The sequence below is a fragment of the Oncorhynchus kisutch genome, linkage group LG17 (assembly GCF_002021735.2).
Source record: "Oncorhynchus kisutch isolate 150728-3 linkage group LG17, Okis_V2, whole genome shotgun sequence".
In the NCBI taxonomy this organism is placed as follows: domain Eukaryota; kingdom Metazoa; phylum Chordata; class Actinopteri; order Salmoniformes; family Salmonidae; genus Oncorhynchus; species Oncorhynchus kisutch.
The window spans coordinates 13,906,584-13,926,437 of NC_034190.2; the positions used below are offsets into that span (position 1 = coordinate 13,906,584).

At 41.8% G+C, this 19,854-nt stretch overlaps 4 protein-coding genes and 1 long non-coding RNA gene across 7 annotated transcripts; 1 reads left to right on the plus strand and 4 right to left on the minus strand.

Annotated features, from left to right (window-relative positions):
• Positions 1 to 2,090: 2,090 nt before the first annotated feature.
• On the minus strand, positions 2,091 to 3,681 carry LOC116354517 (uncharacterized). The gene is made up of 4 exons (XR_004203853.1): positions 3,292 to 3,681; positions 2,883 to 3,011; positions 2,554 to 2,657; positions 2,091 to 2,407 (listed from the first exon to the last, which is right to left on the minus strand). It is a non-coding gene; the product is annotated as an uncharacterized LOC116354517 (long non-coding RNA).
• Positions 3,682 to 5,405: 1,724 nt separating this feature from the next.
• LOC109907199 (peroxisome biogenesis factor 1) lies at positions 5,406 to 10,045 on the minus strand. The gene is given in 7 exon segments (XM_031794965.1): positions 5,406 to 5,537; positions 5,751 to 5,889; positions 9,111 to 9,203; positions 9,205 to 9,215; positions 9,305 to 9,388; positions 9,490 to 9,636; positions 9,835 to 10,045. Coding segments are annotated over 7 exon segments (696 nt in total). The 5' UTR covers positions 9,925 to 10,045.
• Positions 10,046 to 10,096: 51 nt separating this feature from the next.
• LOC109907198 (RNA-binding protein 48-like) lies at positions 10,097 to 12,612 on the plus strand. Its single transcript, XM_020505023.2, has 5 exons — positions 10,097 to 10,288; positions 10,514 to 10,597; positions 10,921 to 11,060; positions 11,196 to 11,271; positions 12,132 to 12,612. The coding sequence occupies exons 1-5, from the start codon at positions 10,221 to 10,223 to the stop codon at positions 12,133 to 12,135; spliced, it is 372 nt and encodes a 123-aa protein (XP_020360612.1). The 5' UTR covers positions 10,097 to 10,220; the 3' UTR covers positions 12,136 to 12,612.
• LOC109907196 (EF-hand calcium-binding domain-containing protein 1) lies at positions 12,490 to 14,517 on the minus strand. The gene is made up of 6 exons (XM_020505019.2): positions 14,332 to 14,517; positions 13,575 to 13,730; positions 13,335 to 13,439; positions 13,070 to 13,221; positions 12,766 to 12,870; positions 12,490 to 12,659 (listed from the first exon to the last, which is right to left on the minus strand). Exons 1-6 carry the CDS (start codon positions 14,405 to 14,407, stop codon positions 12,609 to 12,611), a joined length of 645 nt encoding a protein of 214 aa, XP_020360608.1. The 5' UTR covers positions 14,408 to 14,517; the 3' UTR covers positions 12,490 to 12,608.
• An 83-nt stretch (positions 14,518 to 14,600) lies between these two features.
• On the minus strand, positions 14,601 to 17,022 carry LOC109907197 (progranulin). Of its 3 annotated transcripts, none has more exons than XM_020505022.2 (4): positions 16,559 to 17,022; positions 16,041 to 16,181; positions 15,373 to 15,516; positions 14,601 to 15,125 (listed from the first exon to the last, which is right to left on the minus strand). In XM_020505022.2, the coding sequence occupies exons 2-4, from the start codon at positions 16,179 to 16,181 to the stop codon at positions 14,997 to 14,999; spliced, it is 414 nt and encodes a 137-aa protein (XP_020360611.1). In that variant the 5' UTR covers positions 16,559 to 17,022; the 3' UTR covers positions 14,601 to 14,996. The 3 variants fall into 3 exon arrangements, with proteins under 3 accessions (XP_020360611.1, XP_020360609.1, XP_020360610.1); XM_020505020.2 differs by having other exon boundaries at positions 15,373 to 15,519; positions 16,559 to 17,014; XM_020505021.2 differs by lacking the exon at positions 16,559 to 17,022 and adding an exon at positions 16,333 to 16,462 and having other exon boundaries at positions 15,373 to 15,519.
• Between the last annotated feature and the right edge of the window lie 2,832 nt (positions 17,023 to 19,854).

The following is a 19,854-nucleotide window of genomic DNA, read 5'->3' on the forward strand; positions in this document are numbered from 1 at the left end:
ATAAGGGCGTTTTGGGTTGACAAGGTGGTCAAATTTAGCATTTGACAGGTTTCTGGTTCTTCATCACTTTCTTCTTTTTTCCGCCTCATCCTATGGTTTGTAGCCCTGATGGCGGCCTCCTCTTCCAAATGGGTTGTTCACCTGCACGCCCACAATTTGGGACTGCCACTCTCCTTGGCCTTCTCCTGCTCCAGGCCCTACCTTCCCCCAGTTGTAGCAGCTCCAGTCTCGCCCTCTGTAAGCTCCAGCAGGAGCCCCTCAGACTCTACCTCTGCCTCTTTGACTTCCACGGTTGCCACCATTTTCTCTGTCCTTTTCCTCCTCCAGAGTAATACATCAGCTGTGCCTTCGTCAGTGTCTTTCCGTCCTTTGTTTATTTTTCTTCAACGGTCTTTCCGCATTGGTGATATGGCTTTACGTCAGACAGTGGTTTTGTTTCCCATGAAATACAAGTTGTAGTTACAGCTGTTTTCAGATCTTGTCTCAGGCCTGTCACCACAGCATGGCACAATACGCTGCTGTATGAGTCTTGGTCTGGCATCAGACCTGAGTGTTGGAGGAAGACTGTCTCCATTATTTCCATGTAGTCATTACATTTTTCATCCATTGCCTGTTTGGTGGAATGGATTTTCCGCCAGTCTGTGCGTTTTGGGAAAGCAGCCTTTATAGCTGTAAAATCTGCATCCAGCTGGTCACCACGATCAGCAACTGGTACATTGTAGTCCCACGTGTTTATAGTCCTTCCATTTAAATCTCAAGCAGCGGCAGAGTATTTCTTCAATTTCTCTGGTGGTGGGGTTGTACATGGATATGATTGCTTTTACCTCTTCCTCAAACCTCACAGCATCCTTTGCTGGTTCAATGACATCGTCCACTATTGCATTTTATTTTGTAAACATCCCACGGTTTCTCCATTTCCAACATCCAGCCTCCATTGGGGTTGGGGTAGCGTATTATTGGAAACATTTTCTTTCTATCCTTCTGCTGGTCTTCTCTGCTTTGTCCTTCATTGCGGTCCTTGCAGCTTCATCTTGGCTACTTCATTCCTCCTGCTTGCACTCATTACTTTGCTTCTTGTTTTTCTACTTTTTTATTTTCTCTTACATTTCTCCAGTTCTTTTCTGAGCTCTTCTAGCTCCTCTTCTTCACTCTCCCTCTCCTCTGTCCCTCTCTGCTCATTCACTCTGGTCCTTGTTTTCACTGGTGGCTTTCTGCCTTCAGTTCCGCTCGGAGAAAGACCAGCCAGGCTTCTTCCTCTTTCTTCTCCGGTTCCACTTGCTTTACCATCAGTCCTTTTACAGCTTGATCCTTCGCATTTTCTGCTTCTCTCTCCCACTTCCTGAAAATCGTCCCACATCAATTTAACTTTATTTTGTTTTCTTTCAAGTTGGCCTCTCACAGACTCCAGTCTTTCTGTGCTCAGTTTCGCATCAACCGGGAAATGTCCATATGTCCATCTTGTCCAGTCTTCTGTTTTGTTCAGTAACCACCTACCAATTTTTTTGCCATTACGCTACACGGCCCTTTTGGTTCCAAGCACGGATCCTCCATCCTGCTCTTACCATTTCCATTTCCCATACGTAAACCCTATGTTGAACTCTTTCGGGGGAAAAACCTCCAGCTTAACAACAGACAAAACTGTGACGCCAATCAGGCCCTCAAGAACTGGAATTGCCCACCCCTGCTCTATCGTCTCCATAGTATCTATAGTCCCAATAGCATCCATAGTCCCAATAGCATCCATAGTCCCAATAGCATCCATAGTCCCTATAGTTATAGCATCTATGATCCCTAAAGCATCTACAGTCCCTCAGCATACATAGTATCAATAGTTTATATAGTCATAACTGCTATGGTCTCTATAGACTCTATTGTCTTGCCACTTCCCATACATATAGAATAGCTCCTTGTCCACCTTCTGCTATTCCTAGTGGTTCCCCGACCACTTCTCATAAATGCCTAAAATAACATAATATGCTATTATCAGTGGTTCTCAGACCACGTAGACACTTCTCATATAAAAATTCCTACAGACAATTGTCAATGATGCAAAGATTGTGGTGGAAATTCAACACCAGGGACACCTGAAGTCAAACTTAAATGAATCACAAGCTTTATTATCAGCAAGCTGGAGAGGTTACATCAGAAGCTCCGCTGGGGCAGTCCCAGCAGTTGTCTTATATACGGCTATACAGAGAAGTTATATTTGCATGATTTAGCATAATTAATTCATCATTACCGGTGGCTCGCACATGTGACTGACCAATACCTCACAAGGCCTTCTCTCTCCAAGTTGAGACCTTGAAACTGACATACCTTGGTTGTTCCCATAGCAACATTCTGGGCGTACTGCCAAGTTGCTTATCAGTAATAGTGAGGATTCCTCCATACACGATCAGTCAGTCACCTGCATGAACCCATCTAATTGGTTATTTGAAAAGTATCATTGATTTGACACACAAACATAACATTTGCCTCACACAGTTATCAACATTGAATGTGTTGATTTGAATATATTAAGTCTGATGAGATAGCAAAGCTTGTCACTAGTACCTGTATGTTTGTATCACTAAGAGCTAATAGAAACAACTGATCAGGCTCTTCACTCTCCGGCTCAGGTTCTGACTTCAACACAGTCAGAGCAAACTCCACCTTCCCTGAAGGGAGAAGATCATGACTGTATTACAAAGACTGTATTACATTTACACTGCACACCATACTCTTTAGGTGAGATTGAATGTCCTGCTGCCAACTGTCACAGAGTGACTTCATGTGTGTGTCCCAAATGTCACTCTATTCTCTTTATAGTGCACTACTTTTGAACAGACCCTATAGGACAATAAAGGGAACAACGTGCCATTTGGGACACACACTATGTGTACCTTCAATTGCAGGTACTGTAGGAGGATTGTGTTGGAGCGGCCCATCAGACAGGCTAGTGGTTCGTGGCTCTGGGTGTGCAGCCAACCCAGTAAGGCAGTCTGAATCTCCACCTCACTCTCTGCCGCAGGCTAGGAGGACACCAGGGCAGGGGTCAAACAGCAACATGGCATTCAATACAACCAGCTGCCAAAGAGCTATACATTTACACCACGTGTCAAATTCATTCCACGTAGGGCCAAGTGTCTGAGGGTTTTCACTCCTCCCTTGTACTTGGACCTCCATGGAGTTTGATACCCCTGAGTTACACCATTCTATTTACCTCATGAAATGGAAAGTACAAGGTTAGGATAAATCAGAACAATACATTCAATAGAATTACATATGATGTCAAATGTAAATGTTACTCACCTGTGGTTGTAAAGGCTGCAGGTAGATACTGGTGGCTACTCTAGGAGTTGATTTGATTGGCTTGATTCTCACTGATGAGTGTGGGTCGAAGGGATAGTGGGATCCGAGACATACAATTATGCTTGAATACATATAGCTTCAATATAAATCAGTTTACAATATGAATCAATTTACAAACCTGTAAACTATGTCCTAAGAGCTAATAGAAACTATGATTGGGTAGTATGATTTTGCTCAATAATGTTCTGTGCTGCTACCATGTTGTGCTACTGCCATGCATTGTCATGCATTGCTACCATGCTATGTTGTCATGTGTTGCTGCCATGCTGTTGTCTTAGGTCTCTCTTTATGTAGTGTTGTCTCTCTTTATGTAGTGTTATGTTGTCTCTCTTTATGTAGTGTTATGTTGTCTCTCTTTATGTAGTGTTGTCTCTCTCTTGTTGTGATGTGTGTTTTGTCCTATATTATATATTATTAATTCCCAGCCCCCGTCCCCGCTGGAGGCCTTCTGCCTTCTGCTAGGCCCGTCATTGTAAATAACAATTTGTTCTTAACTGACTTGCCTAGTTAAATAAAAGGTTAAATAACATTTAAAAAATGACAACATTGAGAATAGTTTATTTGATTAGACCTACATTGTGCCCAACTTTTAGACCATGGCTAATGTACATGTAATCACCCAGACCCTTGCACTGTGGAGCTCTTCCTCTCTTCCTCTTTCAGTTCCTCTGTATGGTGACACACCACCTTGACTACAGTCGTGGACAAAAGTTTTGAGAATGACACAAATATGAATATTCACAAAGTTTGCTGCTTCAGTGTCTTTAGATATTATTGTCAAGATGTTACTATTGAATACTGAAGTATAATTACAAGCATTTCATAAGTGTCAAAGGCTTTTATTGACAATTACATGAAGTTGATGCAAAGAGTCAATATTTGCAGTGTTGACCCTTCTTTTTCAAGACCTCTGCAATCCGCCCTGGCATGCTGTCGATTAACTTCTGGGCCACATCCTGACTGATGGCAGCCCATTCTTGCATAATCAATGCATGGAGTTCGTCAGAATTTGTGGGTTGTTGTTTGTCCACCCGCCTCTTGAAGATTTTTCTGGCCATGGACCCAAAATATTGATGTTTTGTTCCTCGAGCCACTTAGTTATCGCTTTTGCCTTATGGCAAGGTGCTCCATCATGCTGGAAAAGGCATTGTTCATCACCAAACTGTTCCTGGATGGTTGGGAGAAGTTGCTCTCGGAGGATGTGTTAGTACCATTCTTTATTCATGGCTGTGTTCTTAGGCAAAATTGTGATTGAACCCACTCCCTTAGCTGGGATGCAACCCCACACATGAATGGTCTCAGGATGCTTTACTGTTGGCATGACAGAGGACTGATGGTAGCGCTCACCTCGTCTTCTCCGGACAAGCTTTTTCCGGATGCCCCAAACAATCGGAAAGGGGATTCAGAGAAAACAACTTTACCCCCTTCCTCAGCAGTCCAATCCTTTTGTACCTTTTGCAGAATATCAGTCTGTCCCTGATGTTTTTCCTGGAGAGAAGTGGCTTCTTTGCTGCCCTTCTTGACACCAGGCCATCCTCCAAAAGTCTTCGCCTCACTGTGCGTGCAGATGCACTCACACCTGCCTGCTGCCATTCCTGAGCAAGCTCTGTACTGGTGGTGCCCCGATCCCGCAGCTGAATCAACTTTAGGAGACAGTCCTGGCGCTGGCTGGACTTTCTTGGGAGCCCTGAAGCCTTCTTCACAACAATTGAACCGCTCTCCTTGAAGTTTTTGATTATCTGATAAATGGTCAATTTAGGTGCAATCTTACTGGCAGCCATATCCTTGCTTGTGAAGCCCTTTTTGCGCAAAGCAATGATGACAGCACAAGTTGCCTTGCAGGTAACCATGGTTTACAGAGGCAGAACAATGATTCCAAGCACCACCCTCCTTTTGAAGCTTCCAGTCTGTTATTCAAACTCAATCAGCATGACAGTGATCTCCAGAATCACTCTTAAAATTCATCTGATCACTCTTCATAACATTCTGGAGTATATGCCAATTGCCATCATACAAACTGAGGCAGCAAACTTTGAAAATGAATGTGTCATTCTCTAAACTTTTGGCCACGACTGTACAGCGGCTTCCTCTTCCCTGTCCCCTGCATCATCACCAGGCTGGGGAGCACCACCAGCACCTCCACTTTTATTCTTCTCCATGGCCAACTTGGCCCGCTCTCTCACCTTCTTGGGAGAGAGCACCTTGGACAGTAGGCCATACGTCACAGCTGGCTGGCCACCATTGATATTACACTCCCATCTGCTGGCTGCAGGTCAGAATGAGGTCAACCCCAAGGCTGGCACTCAGAGAGCCAGAAGACACGGGTGGTGCTCGGCATACTCTGAAGACTGAGTCAGTGAGGAGGGAAGAGATGTTGGAGATGGGGGAGACTCTCTCACTGGGTCATAGTTCCATGTTAGCATGTACCTGACCATGTTCTTTAGGATTGCTATCCCGCCCTGGGGGCACTGGAGGCCAGCAGCGTTGGGACATTGTTGTACAGGAAGTCCAGTCTTCTGAATGCTCTCCAGAGAGGACCTGGAAGAGGGTGAGAGGTCAAAGTTCAGCTGCCTGTGGATTGGCTGGCTCTGATTGAGTAAGGATGTTCTAAAAGGAGCGCCGAAGCGGTCCACAGTTCCAGCACGGATTTTAGGAGAGACATGCAGCTCTGTGAACTAGAGGTCGACCGATTAATCGGAATGGCCGATTAATTAGGGACGATTTCAAGTTATCATAACAATCGGAAATCGGTATTTTTGGGCGCCGATAAAAAAATATATATATATATTTTTTTACAACTTTATTTAACTAGGCAAGTCAGTTAAGAACACTTATTTTTCTTATTTTCAATGACGGCCTAGGAACGGTGGGTTAACTGCCTCGTTCAGGGGCAGAAAGACAGATTTTCACCTTGTCAGCTCAGGGGATCCAATCTTGCAACCTTACAGTTAACTAGTCCAATGCAATAACGACCTGCCTCTCTCTCGTCGAAAGGTTCAAATCCCCGAGCTGACAAGGTACAAATCTGTCGTTCTGCCCCTGAACATGCAGTTAACCCACTGTTCCTTGCCAGTAATTGAAAATAAGAACTTGTTCTTAACTGACTTGCCTAGTTAAATAAAAGGTCAAACAAATTTCAAAACATGGTTGATGATATTACTAGATATTATCTGGTGTGTCCTGTGTTGCATATAATCTGACTGAGCCTAGAAGTACAGAGGTGCAAAAAAGTAGTTAGTCAGCCACCAATTTTGCAAGTTCTCCCACTTAAAAAGATGAGAGAGGCCTGTAATTTTCATCATAGGTACACTTCAACTATGACAGACAAAATTAGAAAAAAAATCCAGAAAATCACATTGTAGGATTTTTTATGAATTTATTTGGCAAATTATGGTGGAAAATAAGTATTTGGTCAATAACAAAAGTTTCTCAATACTTTGTTATATACCCTTTGTTGGCAATGATAGAGGTCAAACGTTTTCTGTAAGTCTTCACAAGGTTCACACACTGTTGCTGGTATTTTGGCCCATTCCTCCAATACAGATCTCCTCTAGAGCAGTGATGTTTTGGGGCTGTTGCTGGGCAACACGGACTTTCAACTCCCTCCAAAGATTTTCTATGGGGTTGAGATCTGGAAACTGGCTAGGCCACCCCAGGACCTTGAAATGCTTCTTACGAAGCCACTCCTTCGTTGCCCGTACGGTGTGTTTGGGATCATTGTCATGCTGAAAGACCCAGCCACGTTTCATCTTCAATGCCCTTGCTGATGGAAGGAGGTTTTCACTCAAAATCTCATGATACAATGGCCCCATTCATTCTTTCCTTTACACGGATCAGTCGTCCTGGTCACTTTGCATTAAAACAGCCCCAAAGCATGATGTTTCCACCCCCAAGCTTCACAGTAGGTATGGTGTTCTTTGGATGCAACTCAGCATTCTTTGTCCTCCAAACACAACGAGTTGAGTTTTTACCCAAAAGTTCTATTTTGGTTTCATCTGACCATATGACATTCTCCCAATCTTCTTCTTGATCATCCAAATGCTCTCTAACAAACTTCAGACGGGCCTGGACATGTACTGGCTTAAGCAGGATTTGAGTCCCTGGCGGCGTAGTGTGTTACTGATGGTAGGCTTTGTTACTTTGGGTCCCAGCTCTCTGCAGGTCATTCACTAGGTCCCCCCGTGTGGTTCTGGGATTTTTGCACACTGTCCTTGTGATCATTTTGACCCCACAGTGTGAGATCTTGTGTAGAGCCCCAGATCAAGGGAGATTATCAGTGGTCTTGTATGTCTTCCATTTCCTAATAATTGCTCCCACAGTTGATTTCTTCAAACCAAGCTGCTTACCTATTGCAGATTCAGTCTTCCCAGCCTGATGCAGGTCTACAATCTTGTTTCTGGTGTCTTTTGACAGCTCTTTGGTCTTGGCCATAGTGGAGTTTGGAGTGTGACTGTTTGAGGTTGTGGACAGGTGTCTTTTATACTGATAACAAGTTCAAACAGGTGCCATTAATACAGGTAACGAGTGGAGGACAGAGGAGCCTCTTAAAGAAGAAGTTACAGGTCTGTGAGAGCCAGAATTCTTGCTTGTTTGTAGGTGACCAAATACTTATTTTTCCACCATAATTTTCAAATAAATTCATAAAAAACTCCTACAATGTGATTTTCTGGATTTTTTTTCTCTCATTTTGTCTGTCATAGTGGGAGAACATGCACAATTGGTGGCTGACTAAATACTTTTTTGCCCCACTGTATCTAAGTATCGGACTGAGCGGTGGTAGGCAGAAGCAGGCGCGTAAACATTCATTCAAACAGCACTTTCATGCGGTTTGCCAGCAGCTCTTCGTTGTGCGTCAAGCATTGTGCTGTTTATGACATCAAACCTATCAACTCCCGAGATGAGGCTGGTGTAACCGAAGTGAAATGGCTGGCTAGTTAGCGCGCGCTAATAGCGTTTCAAACTTCACTCGCTCTGAGCCTTGGAGTGGTTGTTTCCCTTGCTCTGCATTGGTAACGCTGCTTCGATGTGGTGGCTGTTGTCGTTGTGTTGCTGGTTCGAGGCCAGGGAGGAGCGAGGAGAGGGACGGAAGCTATACTGTTACACTGGCAATACTAAAGTGCCTATAAGAACATCCAATACTCAAAGGTTAATGAAATACAAATGGTATAGAGGGAAATAGTCCTATAATAACTACAACCTAAAACTTCTTACCTGGGAAAGACTCATGTTCAAAATGAACCACTGTTCTCATGTTCTAAGCAAGGAACTGAAACGTTAGCTTTCTTACATAGCACATATTGCACTTTTACATTCTTCTCCAACACATTGTTTTTGCATTATTTAAACAGAATTGAACATGTTTCATTATCTACTTGAGGCTAAATTGATTTTATTGATGTTTTATATTAAGTTAAATAAGTGTTAATTCAGTATTGTTGTAATTGTCATTATTACAAATACATTTGAAAAAGTATTATTATTATTATTATTATGTATTTATCTATTTTTAAAATCGGCCGATTAATCGGTATCGGCTTTTTTGGTTCTCCAATAAATCGGCATCGGCGTTGAAAAATCATAATCGGTCGACCTCGACTGTGGACGGCTCTGATTGACCGTACGGTACAGTTGGGGAGACTGAAGCTGCAGAAGAAGAAGAGTATGGAGGATAGTATTACATCAACTCTTTCTTTGTATGAGCTGTTGCGTTCATAGCTGGTAGATGTTGAAAAAATTACAAAGCGAAAATCAGTGCTGACCTGATTCGGATGTAGATGAGTGTTTTCTGGTCCACCCACACAGGAAACACTGCATCAGGAAACACCACTCTATTCTGCTCCAGGAGCTGCTGCACTGTGGAGCTCCTGAGGACATGACAGGGTTGATTTAGTCTCTTCAACAATGTATCAACAATGTCAATGACACAAAGACCACTCTAAACACAGGTACTCACCAGGATCTCCAAGTCGTCAGAGGTGAGTGGGTCCACAAACACCTGCTGTACAGACAGGACCTGCTGGCATGGCCGCAAGAAGCCCTGAAACCATACAACACGAGTTAGTAAGTGGAAGAGGTTGTAAAGGTATGAGTTTGGGGAATGGGCAACAAGAGAATTAGTGAAGAGTGGGACATCATTACCTGCTCTCCATCTTTGAGTCCAAGCTTCTCTCCCAGTTGCCTGCTCAACTCTACTTTATGGTCCTCCTCGTTGGCAGTGCCTCTGCTTCTGGTCCAGCTGAGGAACACATGGGTATCATGACCCCAGGACAGCTCCAGAGCCAGGTTCTGTATAACACAGAAGATAATTACATGAACAAACTGGGAAACATGGCATTCCACAAAAAAACTATCAGACTAACTAGAAGACATGGCATGAAATGGTCACAAGTGCAAGTTAGCTACCGGTAGTATAATTATAACTTGAAACAAACAAAAAGAAAACAACACTAGCAAGCTACATACAGTAGCCAGCTTGTAGCTTACCTGGTGAAGCGAGAGCTGTGTTACCAAGAAAGCGGTTGAAGAAAGCAGCTTTCGTGTTGTTAAAAACCAATGTGACAGATTAGATGCCATTATTTCCCAACATAACTAAATATGTTGGCAATATGATCTAAACGCAAATGAAGTAGCTAGATAATTAGCTAGATTACTTGTACGTGATTTTACGGGTCGCATTCGGTTATGCATTCTGTGCAGGCAAAAGTAGCTGATCCGATTTTTTTTCTCACAGAGACGCTCACATCAATTACCTCAGATCCGATTATTTTTGTCTGGGAAACTACTTCAGGTTTGGGTTTTGTTGTCATCAGCAAACATGGCGGCGCCCATCAACAGCTGAAGTTGGAGCACTCCAGAGGTTTATAAACACCATGAGCAACACAATATGTGCCCCTCGCGAACAAATTATAGAAAATGAAGGAGACCTAAAGAAGTTAAGGTAAGAATATCGTTTCCTTCAGCGAAATTCTGTATCCATGCTCAATACTTGGCTAGCAAGTTAGTTCGGTCGCCACTTTGCAATTTCTTGTTTTGTATTTCTTTATCTTACCCTCATGCTATATTGCATCTACACCATCAACTTGGAGTCTCGTTACCTGACAGTGTAAGAAGCCCCAGCCATTGGGGTGATGACAGAACTAATCCAGCTCGCTGCGCTGTACAGGTTTGTGGAGAAGGGCTGGATGAATACCTTGCAGAGGAATTCAGAGGTCTACCTTATCAAGTTCCAGAAACTCACCAGTGCAAGGTCAGGACAGGTTCCATCCAGATGGAGTGATACATATGATGAGTGATACATAACTAGGGCTGAGAGTTTTCTCAGTGACCATGTAACCTGAATGTTGTGTTCAGTAACGTGGGATTCTAGCTCAGTTGAGTTTTGAATGCTGTTGCTTTAAGAATGTGCATTTGTAACACTGACCAGGAAAAAAAACTCTAGGCCCTAGTTTATAGTAACTAACTATTAGGCCCTTGGTATTACTAGGCTCTATTAGTTCTACAGTACTGTCATATCTGCAAACAGAGTGTCTGAGTTATACCAGTTATACTTTGATGTCATTCTGTTTCAAGGCAGCCAAAAGGCACATGGATGAGAAGAGTTTCTTTGGAGGTTTACTACATGTGCTATGCCCCAGAGTATGAGACAGTGGAGAACACCAGATTAAAGCTGCAAGACGGGAGATATGTGAATAGGACGGCTCAAAATAAAGGTACAGATGATGTGTTAGTAGACTATTATCAGAACTATATCTGTCATTCACAACATAAGCATTACTATTATGATGCAGTTAGTTGACACATACTGTATGATTCTCAATTTGTCTTGTTTGGTTGTGGAACAAAAGAACAGGACCAGGGGGATGAAGAGGAAAAAGCCCATGTGTTCCGATACATTTGCTACCACAGCCAGGACTTCTTACGGTGATGATCAGAGATCCAGTGATACCGGCAATCAGGAAGAGACTTTGATCCTTGAGCCAATTGTAAGCTGGGGATGATTAGGTGACCATGGTTGTACAAGAGCCAGATTGGGAATTTAGCCAGGACACCGGGGTTAACACCCCTACTCTTACGATAAGTGCCATGGGATCTTTTTTTTTGTGACCACAGAGTCAGGACACCCGTTCAACATCCCCCTACACAGAGCAATGTCCCCAATCATTGCCCTGGGGCATTGGGATATTTTTTTAGACAAGCGGAAAGGGTGCCTCCTACTAGCCCTCCAATACCACTTCCAGCAGCGTCTGGTCACTAGGACCAACCTTGCTTAGCTTCAGATGTGCCCCATTTTATGATCGGTCTTATAGTTATCAGGCAAACCAATGCAGGACTATTCCAACAGAGGACAAAATGGGGTCATTGCATAATTTCATAATAAACTGCAGCAGGCACCCAATATAAGTGGCACTCCCTCCTCTTCTGGGGGAAGCAGAGGGATGGTGAAAAGACTGAGTATGAATCCACCCCCTGCACTACCCTCCAGATTCATACCAAATACCACACATTTGGAGAACAGAAAATGGTAGAAATGAGTAAAGACTTTTTGCCATTGTGGACAAAAATGAAACCCTCATTGGACCAAACTACCAGAGTAGCCTAAGATGGATATGGTGGATGAGTCATTGAACACAACAGCCAACCTAGTCTGAAATACATTGAAAAAGGTATATTTGTGGTCATTTGCTTCCCAAAATTGGTCACTCACAGTCACAACTTCATACAGTATTACAATTCAAGTGTGAGTGATACTGCAGTAAATTCATTTCTTTCCTTGTTTTCAGGTAGCATCAGTTCCTGAAGTCAAGCCAACAGAGAAGAAGACAAAGCCAGGAAAGCCTCAGAAGATAATCTAACAGGGAAAAGGAAAGGGGGTTGTAGTCAGTTGTCCAACTGAATGTATTCAACTGAAATGTGTCTTCCTCATTTAACCCAACCCCTCTGAATCAGAGAGGTGTGGAGGGCTGCCTTAATCGACATCCACGTCTTCACCGCCTGGGGAACAGTGGGTTAACTGCCTTGCTCAGGGGCAGAACGACAGAACAGACTCCATGTTCTGAAACGGACAGCATCACACAGAAGATAATGCATACATTTGCATACAAGTTCCTAGACTTTACACCAATTAGACAGTACTTCATCTTTTCTCGACATGTTTTATTTGTATATTTCCCATCAGAGTATAAGAAGTGTTTTTATATGTATTTTATTTTTTTATATATATTTGCCGTTTCATGAAAATGAATAAAGTAGTGTTGTCCTTAATGCTCAAGTGTATCCTGGAATGCATGCTGCTCAAATGCCAATATGCTCTGTAACACAACATTTAAAAAAACATGTCAGACAAAGGGTAAATATTGTCCAATCAAGACAGACAAGTCATTACACTGTTTTTACAATCTTAACTTCAATGGTCACCTTGGCATCGGGAAGGCAGGTTCCAAAAGCTTCAAGCAATAGATTCTCATCTCTCACTGCCTTTTCAAAGTCTGCATAGGACAGTCTGCTGTCGTGGTCATGGTCCTGATGGAAACAACTCATTGGTCTTTTATGTTCATACACTATATTTAATCTGATGCATGAATTAGTCAATTGTGACTGAGTTAAACCGGTATTGTTAACACAGGGTACAATGAAGATAGCCTGGAAAATCAAACCATGGGTAGTGCAGCATTCAGTCTGGTTTAACCAGCAACAGTGAAGATACCATTTTTGTAATTACCATCTTCTTGAGTGTGATCTCCACCAGGTCTTTGATGCCCTCGTCTGGGTCCTCCTCTGTGGGCTGTCTGATCAGGCTGTTCTTCAGCATGTGGAACATCTCTTCCCGGGAAATGTACCCATCTCCATTCAAGTCATACACATCGAAGCAGTCTGAAAGGGTCAAAAGTGGGACTGTGTTAGTATGGATAGTTAATAAAGTAGATAATGGTCAAATAGCCTACATGGGGTGTAAGCCTTAATAATACAATTGAAATCTTTCTTACACTTAATTTTTTCATCCAATGTTCCACGGAGAAAGATTGATAGTCCCTCGATCCACTCTTTCACACTGACGTAGCTGTCGTTGTCTTTGTCGAACGCACGAAATACTAGAATATAAATGCAACACAAGAGTTGAGATTCTTAGCTATACCCCACCACAGTATGTCATCAGTATCATCATCTTTTTGGTTTATTCCGTTTTCATGTGACATGCAGAAATGTAACAAAAGAGACAAGCCTACCTCTATCCATAATCATATCATCAGTCATTCCAAAGGTGTTGTGTAGAATATTCCTGAATTTTCCTCTGTCCAGGCCATTCCCTACCCTCCTGTCACTCTGATCCCCCAGGAGACCATTGAACAGTCGGATCAGACACTCTGCTTCTGTTTTGTTAACTGCAGACAAAAATAGTGTTTGTACTCCTTCCATATGCACAATTCCATTTGCATAGATAGACTGGTGTAGGATTGGATTAACTTGCTAAACACACAGCAAAGAATAGAACACAGAACAAACTTTGACATGGCCAGTAACCGAAAGGAAACCCCAGCTGACAAGGTAAAAATCTGTTGTTCTGCCCCTGAACAAAGCAGTTAACCCACTGTTCCTAGGCCGTCATTGTAAATAAGAATGTGTTCTTAACTGACTTGCCTTATTAAATAAAGGTTATATAAATCAAATAAAAATGATCCCAACAAGACAAGGTTATAGCACCTCCCATTCTCCATTTAAAAAAGCAGTGTTGCCACGTTAAATGTATGGGGCAGCACAGTTTTGGTTGGAGGAGCTATAACTTGTTTTAGTTTTCAAGCTTTGTTAATCGTTAACGTTGGCTACTGTATCTAGATAACTGCAGAGTTAGGAACTAGTTAGTTAATAAGCATGTATTGTTAGAAGTTCAGCTAACGTTAGCTAGCCATGCTAACGTTAGCTAGCTAACTAGTCAGGACATAAACTTTGACTCTTTCTGCCACAACTATCCAAACAGACACTTACAGTGTTTGACTTGTTTAGAAAGAGTTTCCGCGAGATTCTGAATCAATTTTCTATTCATAGCAGACATTTCAGCCATTGTTGATAGGATGCAGGATTGCTGACGGGTTAGCTAGCAGTGGCCACATGAAAACACAACTACTTGATGTTGACACCCTGTTACCATAGTAACTCCATTCCACGTGCTCAGATAGCGAGGAACAGTAATTATACAATATATAGCCGGTAGAGATTAATACAATGAATGATACATAGATTACTGAACAAAGAAAAACAGTTTTTGTAATGTAATTTATTTGGAAGTGTATTGATCTGTCTTTAATGCAATGAATGAGTGGGTGGCATGATTCAACATTCTTTCAACATGTAATGTTATATACCATTGTTGAACACTCGTTTCTGATTGTCTTGAAGGGCATTCTAGAGCGTGCATTATTTCCCTATAAAGCATGGTATATCTGCAGGGTAGAATTCAATGGCTATAGTTCATTTTGACATGTTTTATGTTTGAGTTGCTTTTGAAAGCAAAATTAGAATTGAAAACATTGTTGAATTCGATGTTCATAATGGCAAGCTAGGACTGATGGTTTGGTTAGCTAAACTAGCAAATCTGTTTGTTCAATCCAATACCAGTACAGTGACAACATTATAATTAAAAACACATCTCGTCAGTCCTGCTTAGCATCATTCCTCAGACCTGAAGGAATCTGAGAGTAACCTTTCCTGCACTTGAATGAGGTTGGGTCACAGGTGTATCCATATTCACAGCAATGCTGGCCATCCGCACAGCATGTGCCCTAAAAAAAAGAAATAGGTCTCAGAACATGATAGTAACATAAAATCTGCATTATATTGCACATGATCTTAATGTCATTAAAACATGTCACACTGCACTGTATATGCATTACAGATTATATTTTCATTACGTTAATAAACATGCAACGTTGATACTACTACTTTATCAAATGATAGCTCAGTGGTATTTAAGAACAGTTTTATAAAATCCCCTTTAAACCCTGTCTCCATCAGTTTCAGTATATTTACCAGTGGGAATGGGCAGCAGTCCCATTTGCCAGTCAGTCCCTTGCAGCAGCTGGTTCCAGAAGGGCAGTAGAATTTTGTGTCACAGCGAATGACTCCAGCCTGTGGGGTGCTGTCTGAGGCCTGAACAAGTGCTGTCCACGGAACCTGCTAAAATAACAGAAAACCACACCATCAATGTCATACTCTTAGGTTAAAATGTAATAGCGTACCAGTGTTCAGGAAATATTTCTCTATTCATAATTTTTTATGGCCATAAGGTGGGCATCAAGAAGGCCTTTGACTTTTACAGAAACGTCTCCAAACTGGAAAACAAGGTCCACGATCAGGTACCAAAATATGCATCACAGGCAACCAATGCGTGTGCCCTTTGATGCATATTGTGGTAACCTCATATGCGCCGAATACCTGTTGTGGGATCTTTGCTCGCACGCAGCTCTCTAAACACAAGGTCTTTTAACTGAAACATTGGTTGTGTCATCCAACGGTGAAGGAAACAACAGTACAATTATGCTGGTTTCTTTTTCCTGTCTTTACAACCGTTGTGCTGCTGAGAATCCCATTTACTAGGGATGTCAAATTGCCTGGTTTCAACTGCTCCGGTTGTTGGCATGACAAACAGATCTGGGACCAGGCTACAAATTGCCCTCGTGTGAACCCTGGTTACTCACATGGGTAACTGGACAGCAGGCGTATCCTTCTTTAGTCAAACAGCAAGTTGATTGATCAGAGCAGACCTTCCCATCAGGGCAGGTGATGTAGCAAGAGGCAGTCCCTGCCACCACTAACACCAATGCAGCTATGTTCCACATCTAAAGGATTGAGAATAAACAAAGAATTTAGAGGCTTTTTGGAGTAGATTGAGTTCTAAATGTATTTTATGAAGATTTTTTTAATAGTACATAATCTAAGATGTTTACTTGATCATCACAAGCTAGGGGAATTTCCAACAATATATCTTACCGTATATGATTGAAAGGAAACTGAGACACAGTCACAGCACTAATATGAGTGTCTTAGTTCACTTTCAGTTTCACATGCATCTAAATTCAGAAGATTTCAACTTTGACTAAAATTTGAAAAATTTAATGAATTTGTTGTTTACTAATTCTCCTTAGTTTGTGACGGAGTGATTTCTAATTTCATTGTTTAATATTAAATTATTTCTCCTTTTTAAAATCTCACTTACCCTGTCGTTAGTCTCAGCTCAGGGATTTAAACACTTCCTGTCATGGGGTTTCACACAGCACAATGGGGTGACAGACTCCTTAACAGAAATGCTGCTCTGTACACATTAGGTTTGATACTCCCACTTTTAATAATGAGGAAGTAACTTTCCTTATGAACAGAAACTTATGTCAATGACGAATCCAGAAGTAGTTTGCCAATAGCACCAGCTGGCTTTATAGACCCTTTGTTAATCATTATGTGAGTCTGCATGTACATCAATGCAATGATCACAGTGCCTTACAGCTCAAACTTCATAAAGGACTTAAATATTCCTTCCCCTTTAGTCTTTGATACCAATCTTTCCCATGACACACTCTTCACTCCTCACTGACCCCTCCCCACAGTGATCGTACATACATTTCCCAACCAGAAGCCATGGATTACAGGCAACATCTGCACCGAGCTAAAGGCTAGAGCTGCCGCTTTCAAGGACCGGGACACTAATCCGGATGCTTATAAGATATTCCGCTATGCCATCAGATGAACCATCAAACAGGCAAAGTGTCAATACAGGACTAAAATGCAATCCTACTACACCGGCTCTGACGCTCGTCGGATGTGGCAGGGTTTGAAAAATATTAAGTACTACAAAGGGAAACCCAGTTTACATACACCTTAGCCAAATACATTTCACAATTCCTGACATTTAATCAGAGTAAAAATTCCCTGTCTTAGGTCAATTGGGATCACCACTTTATTTTAAGAATGTGAAATGTCAGAATAATAGTAGAGAGAATGATTTATTTCAGTGTTTATTTCTTTCATCACATTCCCAGTGGGTCAGAAGTTTACATACACTCAATTAGTATTTGGTAGCACTGCCTTTAAACTTGTTATGGCTACAATCCCGCTAACGGGATCGATATGACAACTACCAGTGAAAATAGAGGGCGCCAAATTCAAACCACAGAAATCTGTTTTATTTAATTTTAAAGGTAATCTTGTTAATCCCACCAAAGTGTCCGATTGCAAATATGCTTTTCAGCAAAAGCACTACAAACGATTGTGTTAGGTCTCCACCAAACCACAATAAGCACAGACATTTTCCAGCGAAATATAGCATTCACAAAAAGCAGAAATTGAGATAAAATGAATCACTAACCTTGAATTATCTTCATCAGATGACACTCATAGGACTTCATGTGACACAATACATGCATATTTATATTAAAAAAATCTGAGTTTACATTGGCCTATTAGATTCACTAGTTCCAAAAACATCAAGTGATTTTGCATAGCCACATAGTTTCAACAGAAATACTCATCATAAATGTAGATGATAATACAAGTTATACACATGGAATTATAGATATACCTCTCCTTAATGCAACCGCTGTGTCAGATTTCAAAAAAGGTTTACAGAAAAAGCAACCCATGCAATTATCTGAGACGGAGCTCAGAACATTAGCCAAATTACCCGCCATATTGGAGTCAACAGAAACCAGAAAATACATGATAAATGTTTCCTTACCTTTGATGAACTTCATCAGAATGCAGTCATAGGAATCCCAGGTCCACAATAAATGCTTGATTTGTTCGAAAATGTCCGTTATTTATGTCCAATTAGCTACTTTGGTTAGCGCGTTTGGTAAACAATTCCAAAGTCACAAAGCGCGTCCACTGTAACGTGACGAAATGTCCAAAAAGTTCCGTAACAGTCAGTAGAAACATGTCAAACGATGTACTGAATCAATCTTTAGAATGTTGTTTACATATATCTTGAATAACATTCCAACCGGAGAATTAGAATGACTTCAGATGACCGGTGGAACGCAGGTCCTTCCCCTGTGAACGCGCATAGTGGAAGCATGGTCAACTCGTGGCAGTGGTGACTATTTCCTGTCTCATTCGACCCCCCTTCACATTGGAGTCATCAGACAAACTTCTATTGACTGTTGACATCTAGTGGAAGGCGTAGGAAGTGAAAACACATCCATATCTCACTGTTATTTCAATGAGCGCTTGGTTGAAAATCTGCCACTCCCAGAAAAAATCCAAACAGGAAGTGGAATTTCTCAGATTTTTGCCTGCAATATGAGTTATGTTATACTCACAGACATAATTCAAACAGTTTTAGAAACTTCAGAGTGTTTTCCATCCAATACTAATAAAAATATTCATATATTAGCAACTGAGGCTGAGGAGCTGGCCGTTTACAATGGGCACCTTTTCATCCAAGCTACTCAATACTGCCCCTGCAGCCATAAAAAGTTAACTTGGGTCAAATGTTTTGACTAGCTTTCCACAAGCTTCCCACAATAAGTTGGGTGAATTTTGGCCCATTCCTCCTGACAGAGCTGGTGTAACTGAGTCAGGTTTGTAGGCCTCCTTGCTCACACACGCTTTTTCAGTTCTGCCTGCAAATTTTCTTCCGGATTTAGGTCAGGGCTTTGTGATGACCACTCCAATACATTGACTTTGTTGTCCTTAAGCCATTTTGCCACAACTTTGGAAGTATGCTTGGGGTCATTGTCCATTTGGAAGACCCATTTGCAACCAAGCTTTAACTTCCTGACTGATGTCTTGAGATGTTGCTTCAATATATCCACATACTTTTCCTCCCTCATGAAGCCATCTATTTTGTGAAGTGCACCAGTCCCTCCTGCAGCAAAGCACCCCCACAACATGATGCTGCCACCCCAGTGCTTCACGGTTGGGATGGTGATCTTCGGCTTGCAATCCTCCCCCTTTTTCATCCAAACATAACAATGGTCATTATGGCCAAACAGTTATATTTTCGTTTCATCAGACCAGAGGACATTTTGGAGCAGTGGCTTCTTCCTTGCTGAGCGGCCTTTCAGGTTATGTCGATATAGGACTCGTTTTACTGTGGATATAGATACTTTTGTACCTGTTTTCACCAGCATCTTCACAAGGGCCTTTGCTGTTGTTCTGGGATTGATTTGCACTTTTCGCTCTAAAGTACATTTATCTCTAGGAGACAGAGCGTGTCTCCTTCCTGAGCGATATGACAGCTGCGTGGTCCCATGGTGTTTACAGTGCTATGATAAAGTATTTGCCCCCTTCCTGATTTCTTATTGTTTTGCACATTTGTCACACTTAAATGGTTCAGATCAAACCATTTTGAATATTACACAAAGATAACCCAAGTAAACACAAAATGCAGTTAAGTGATCATTTTATTTATTAAGGGAAAAAAGCTATCCGAACCTTTATGGCCCTATGTGAAAAAGTAATTGCCCCCTACACCTAATAACTGGTTGTGCCACCCTCAGCAGCAACAACTGCTATGAA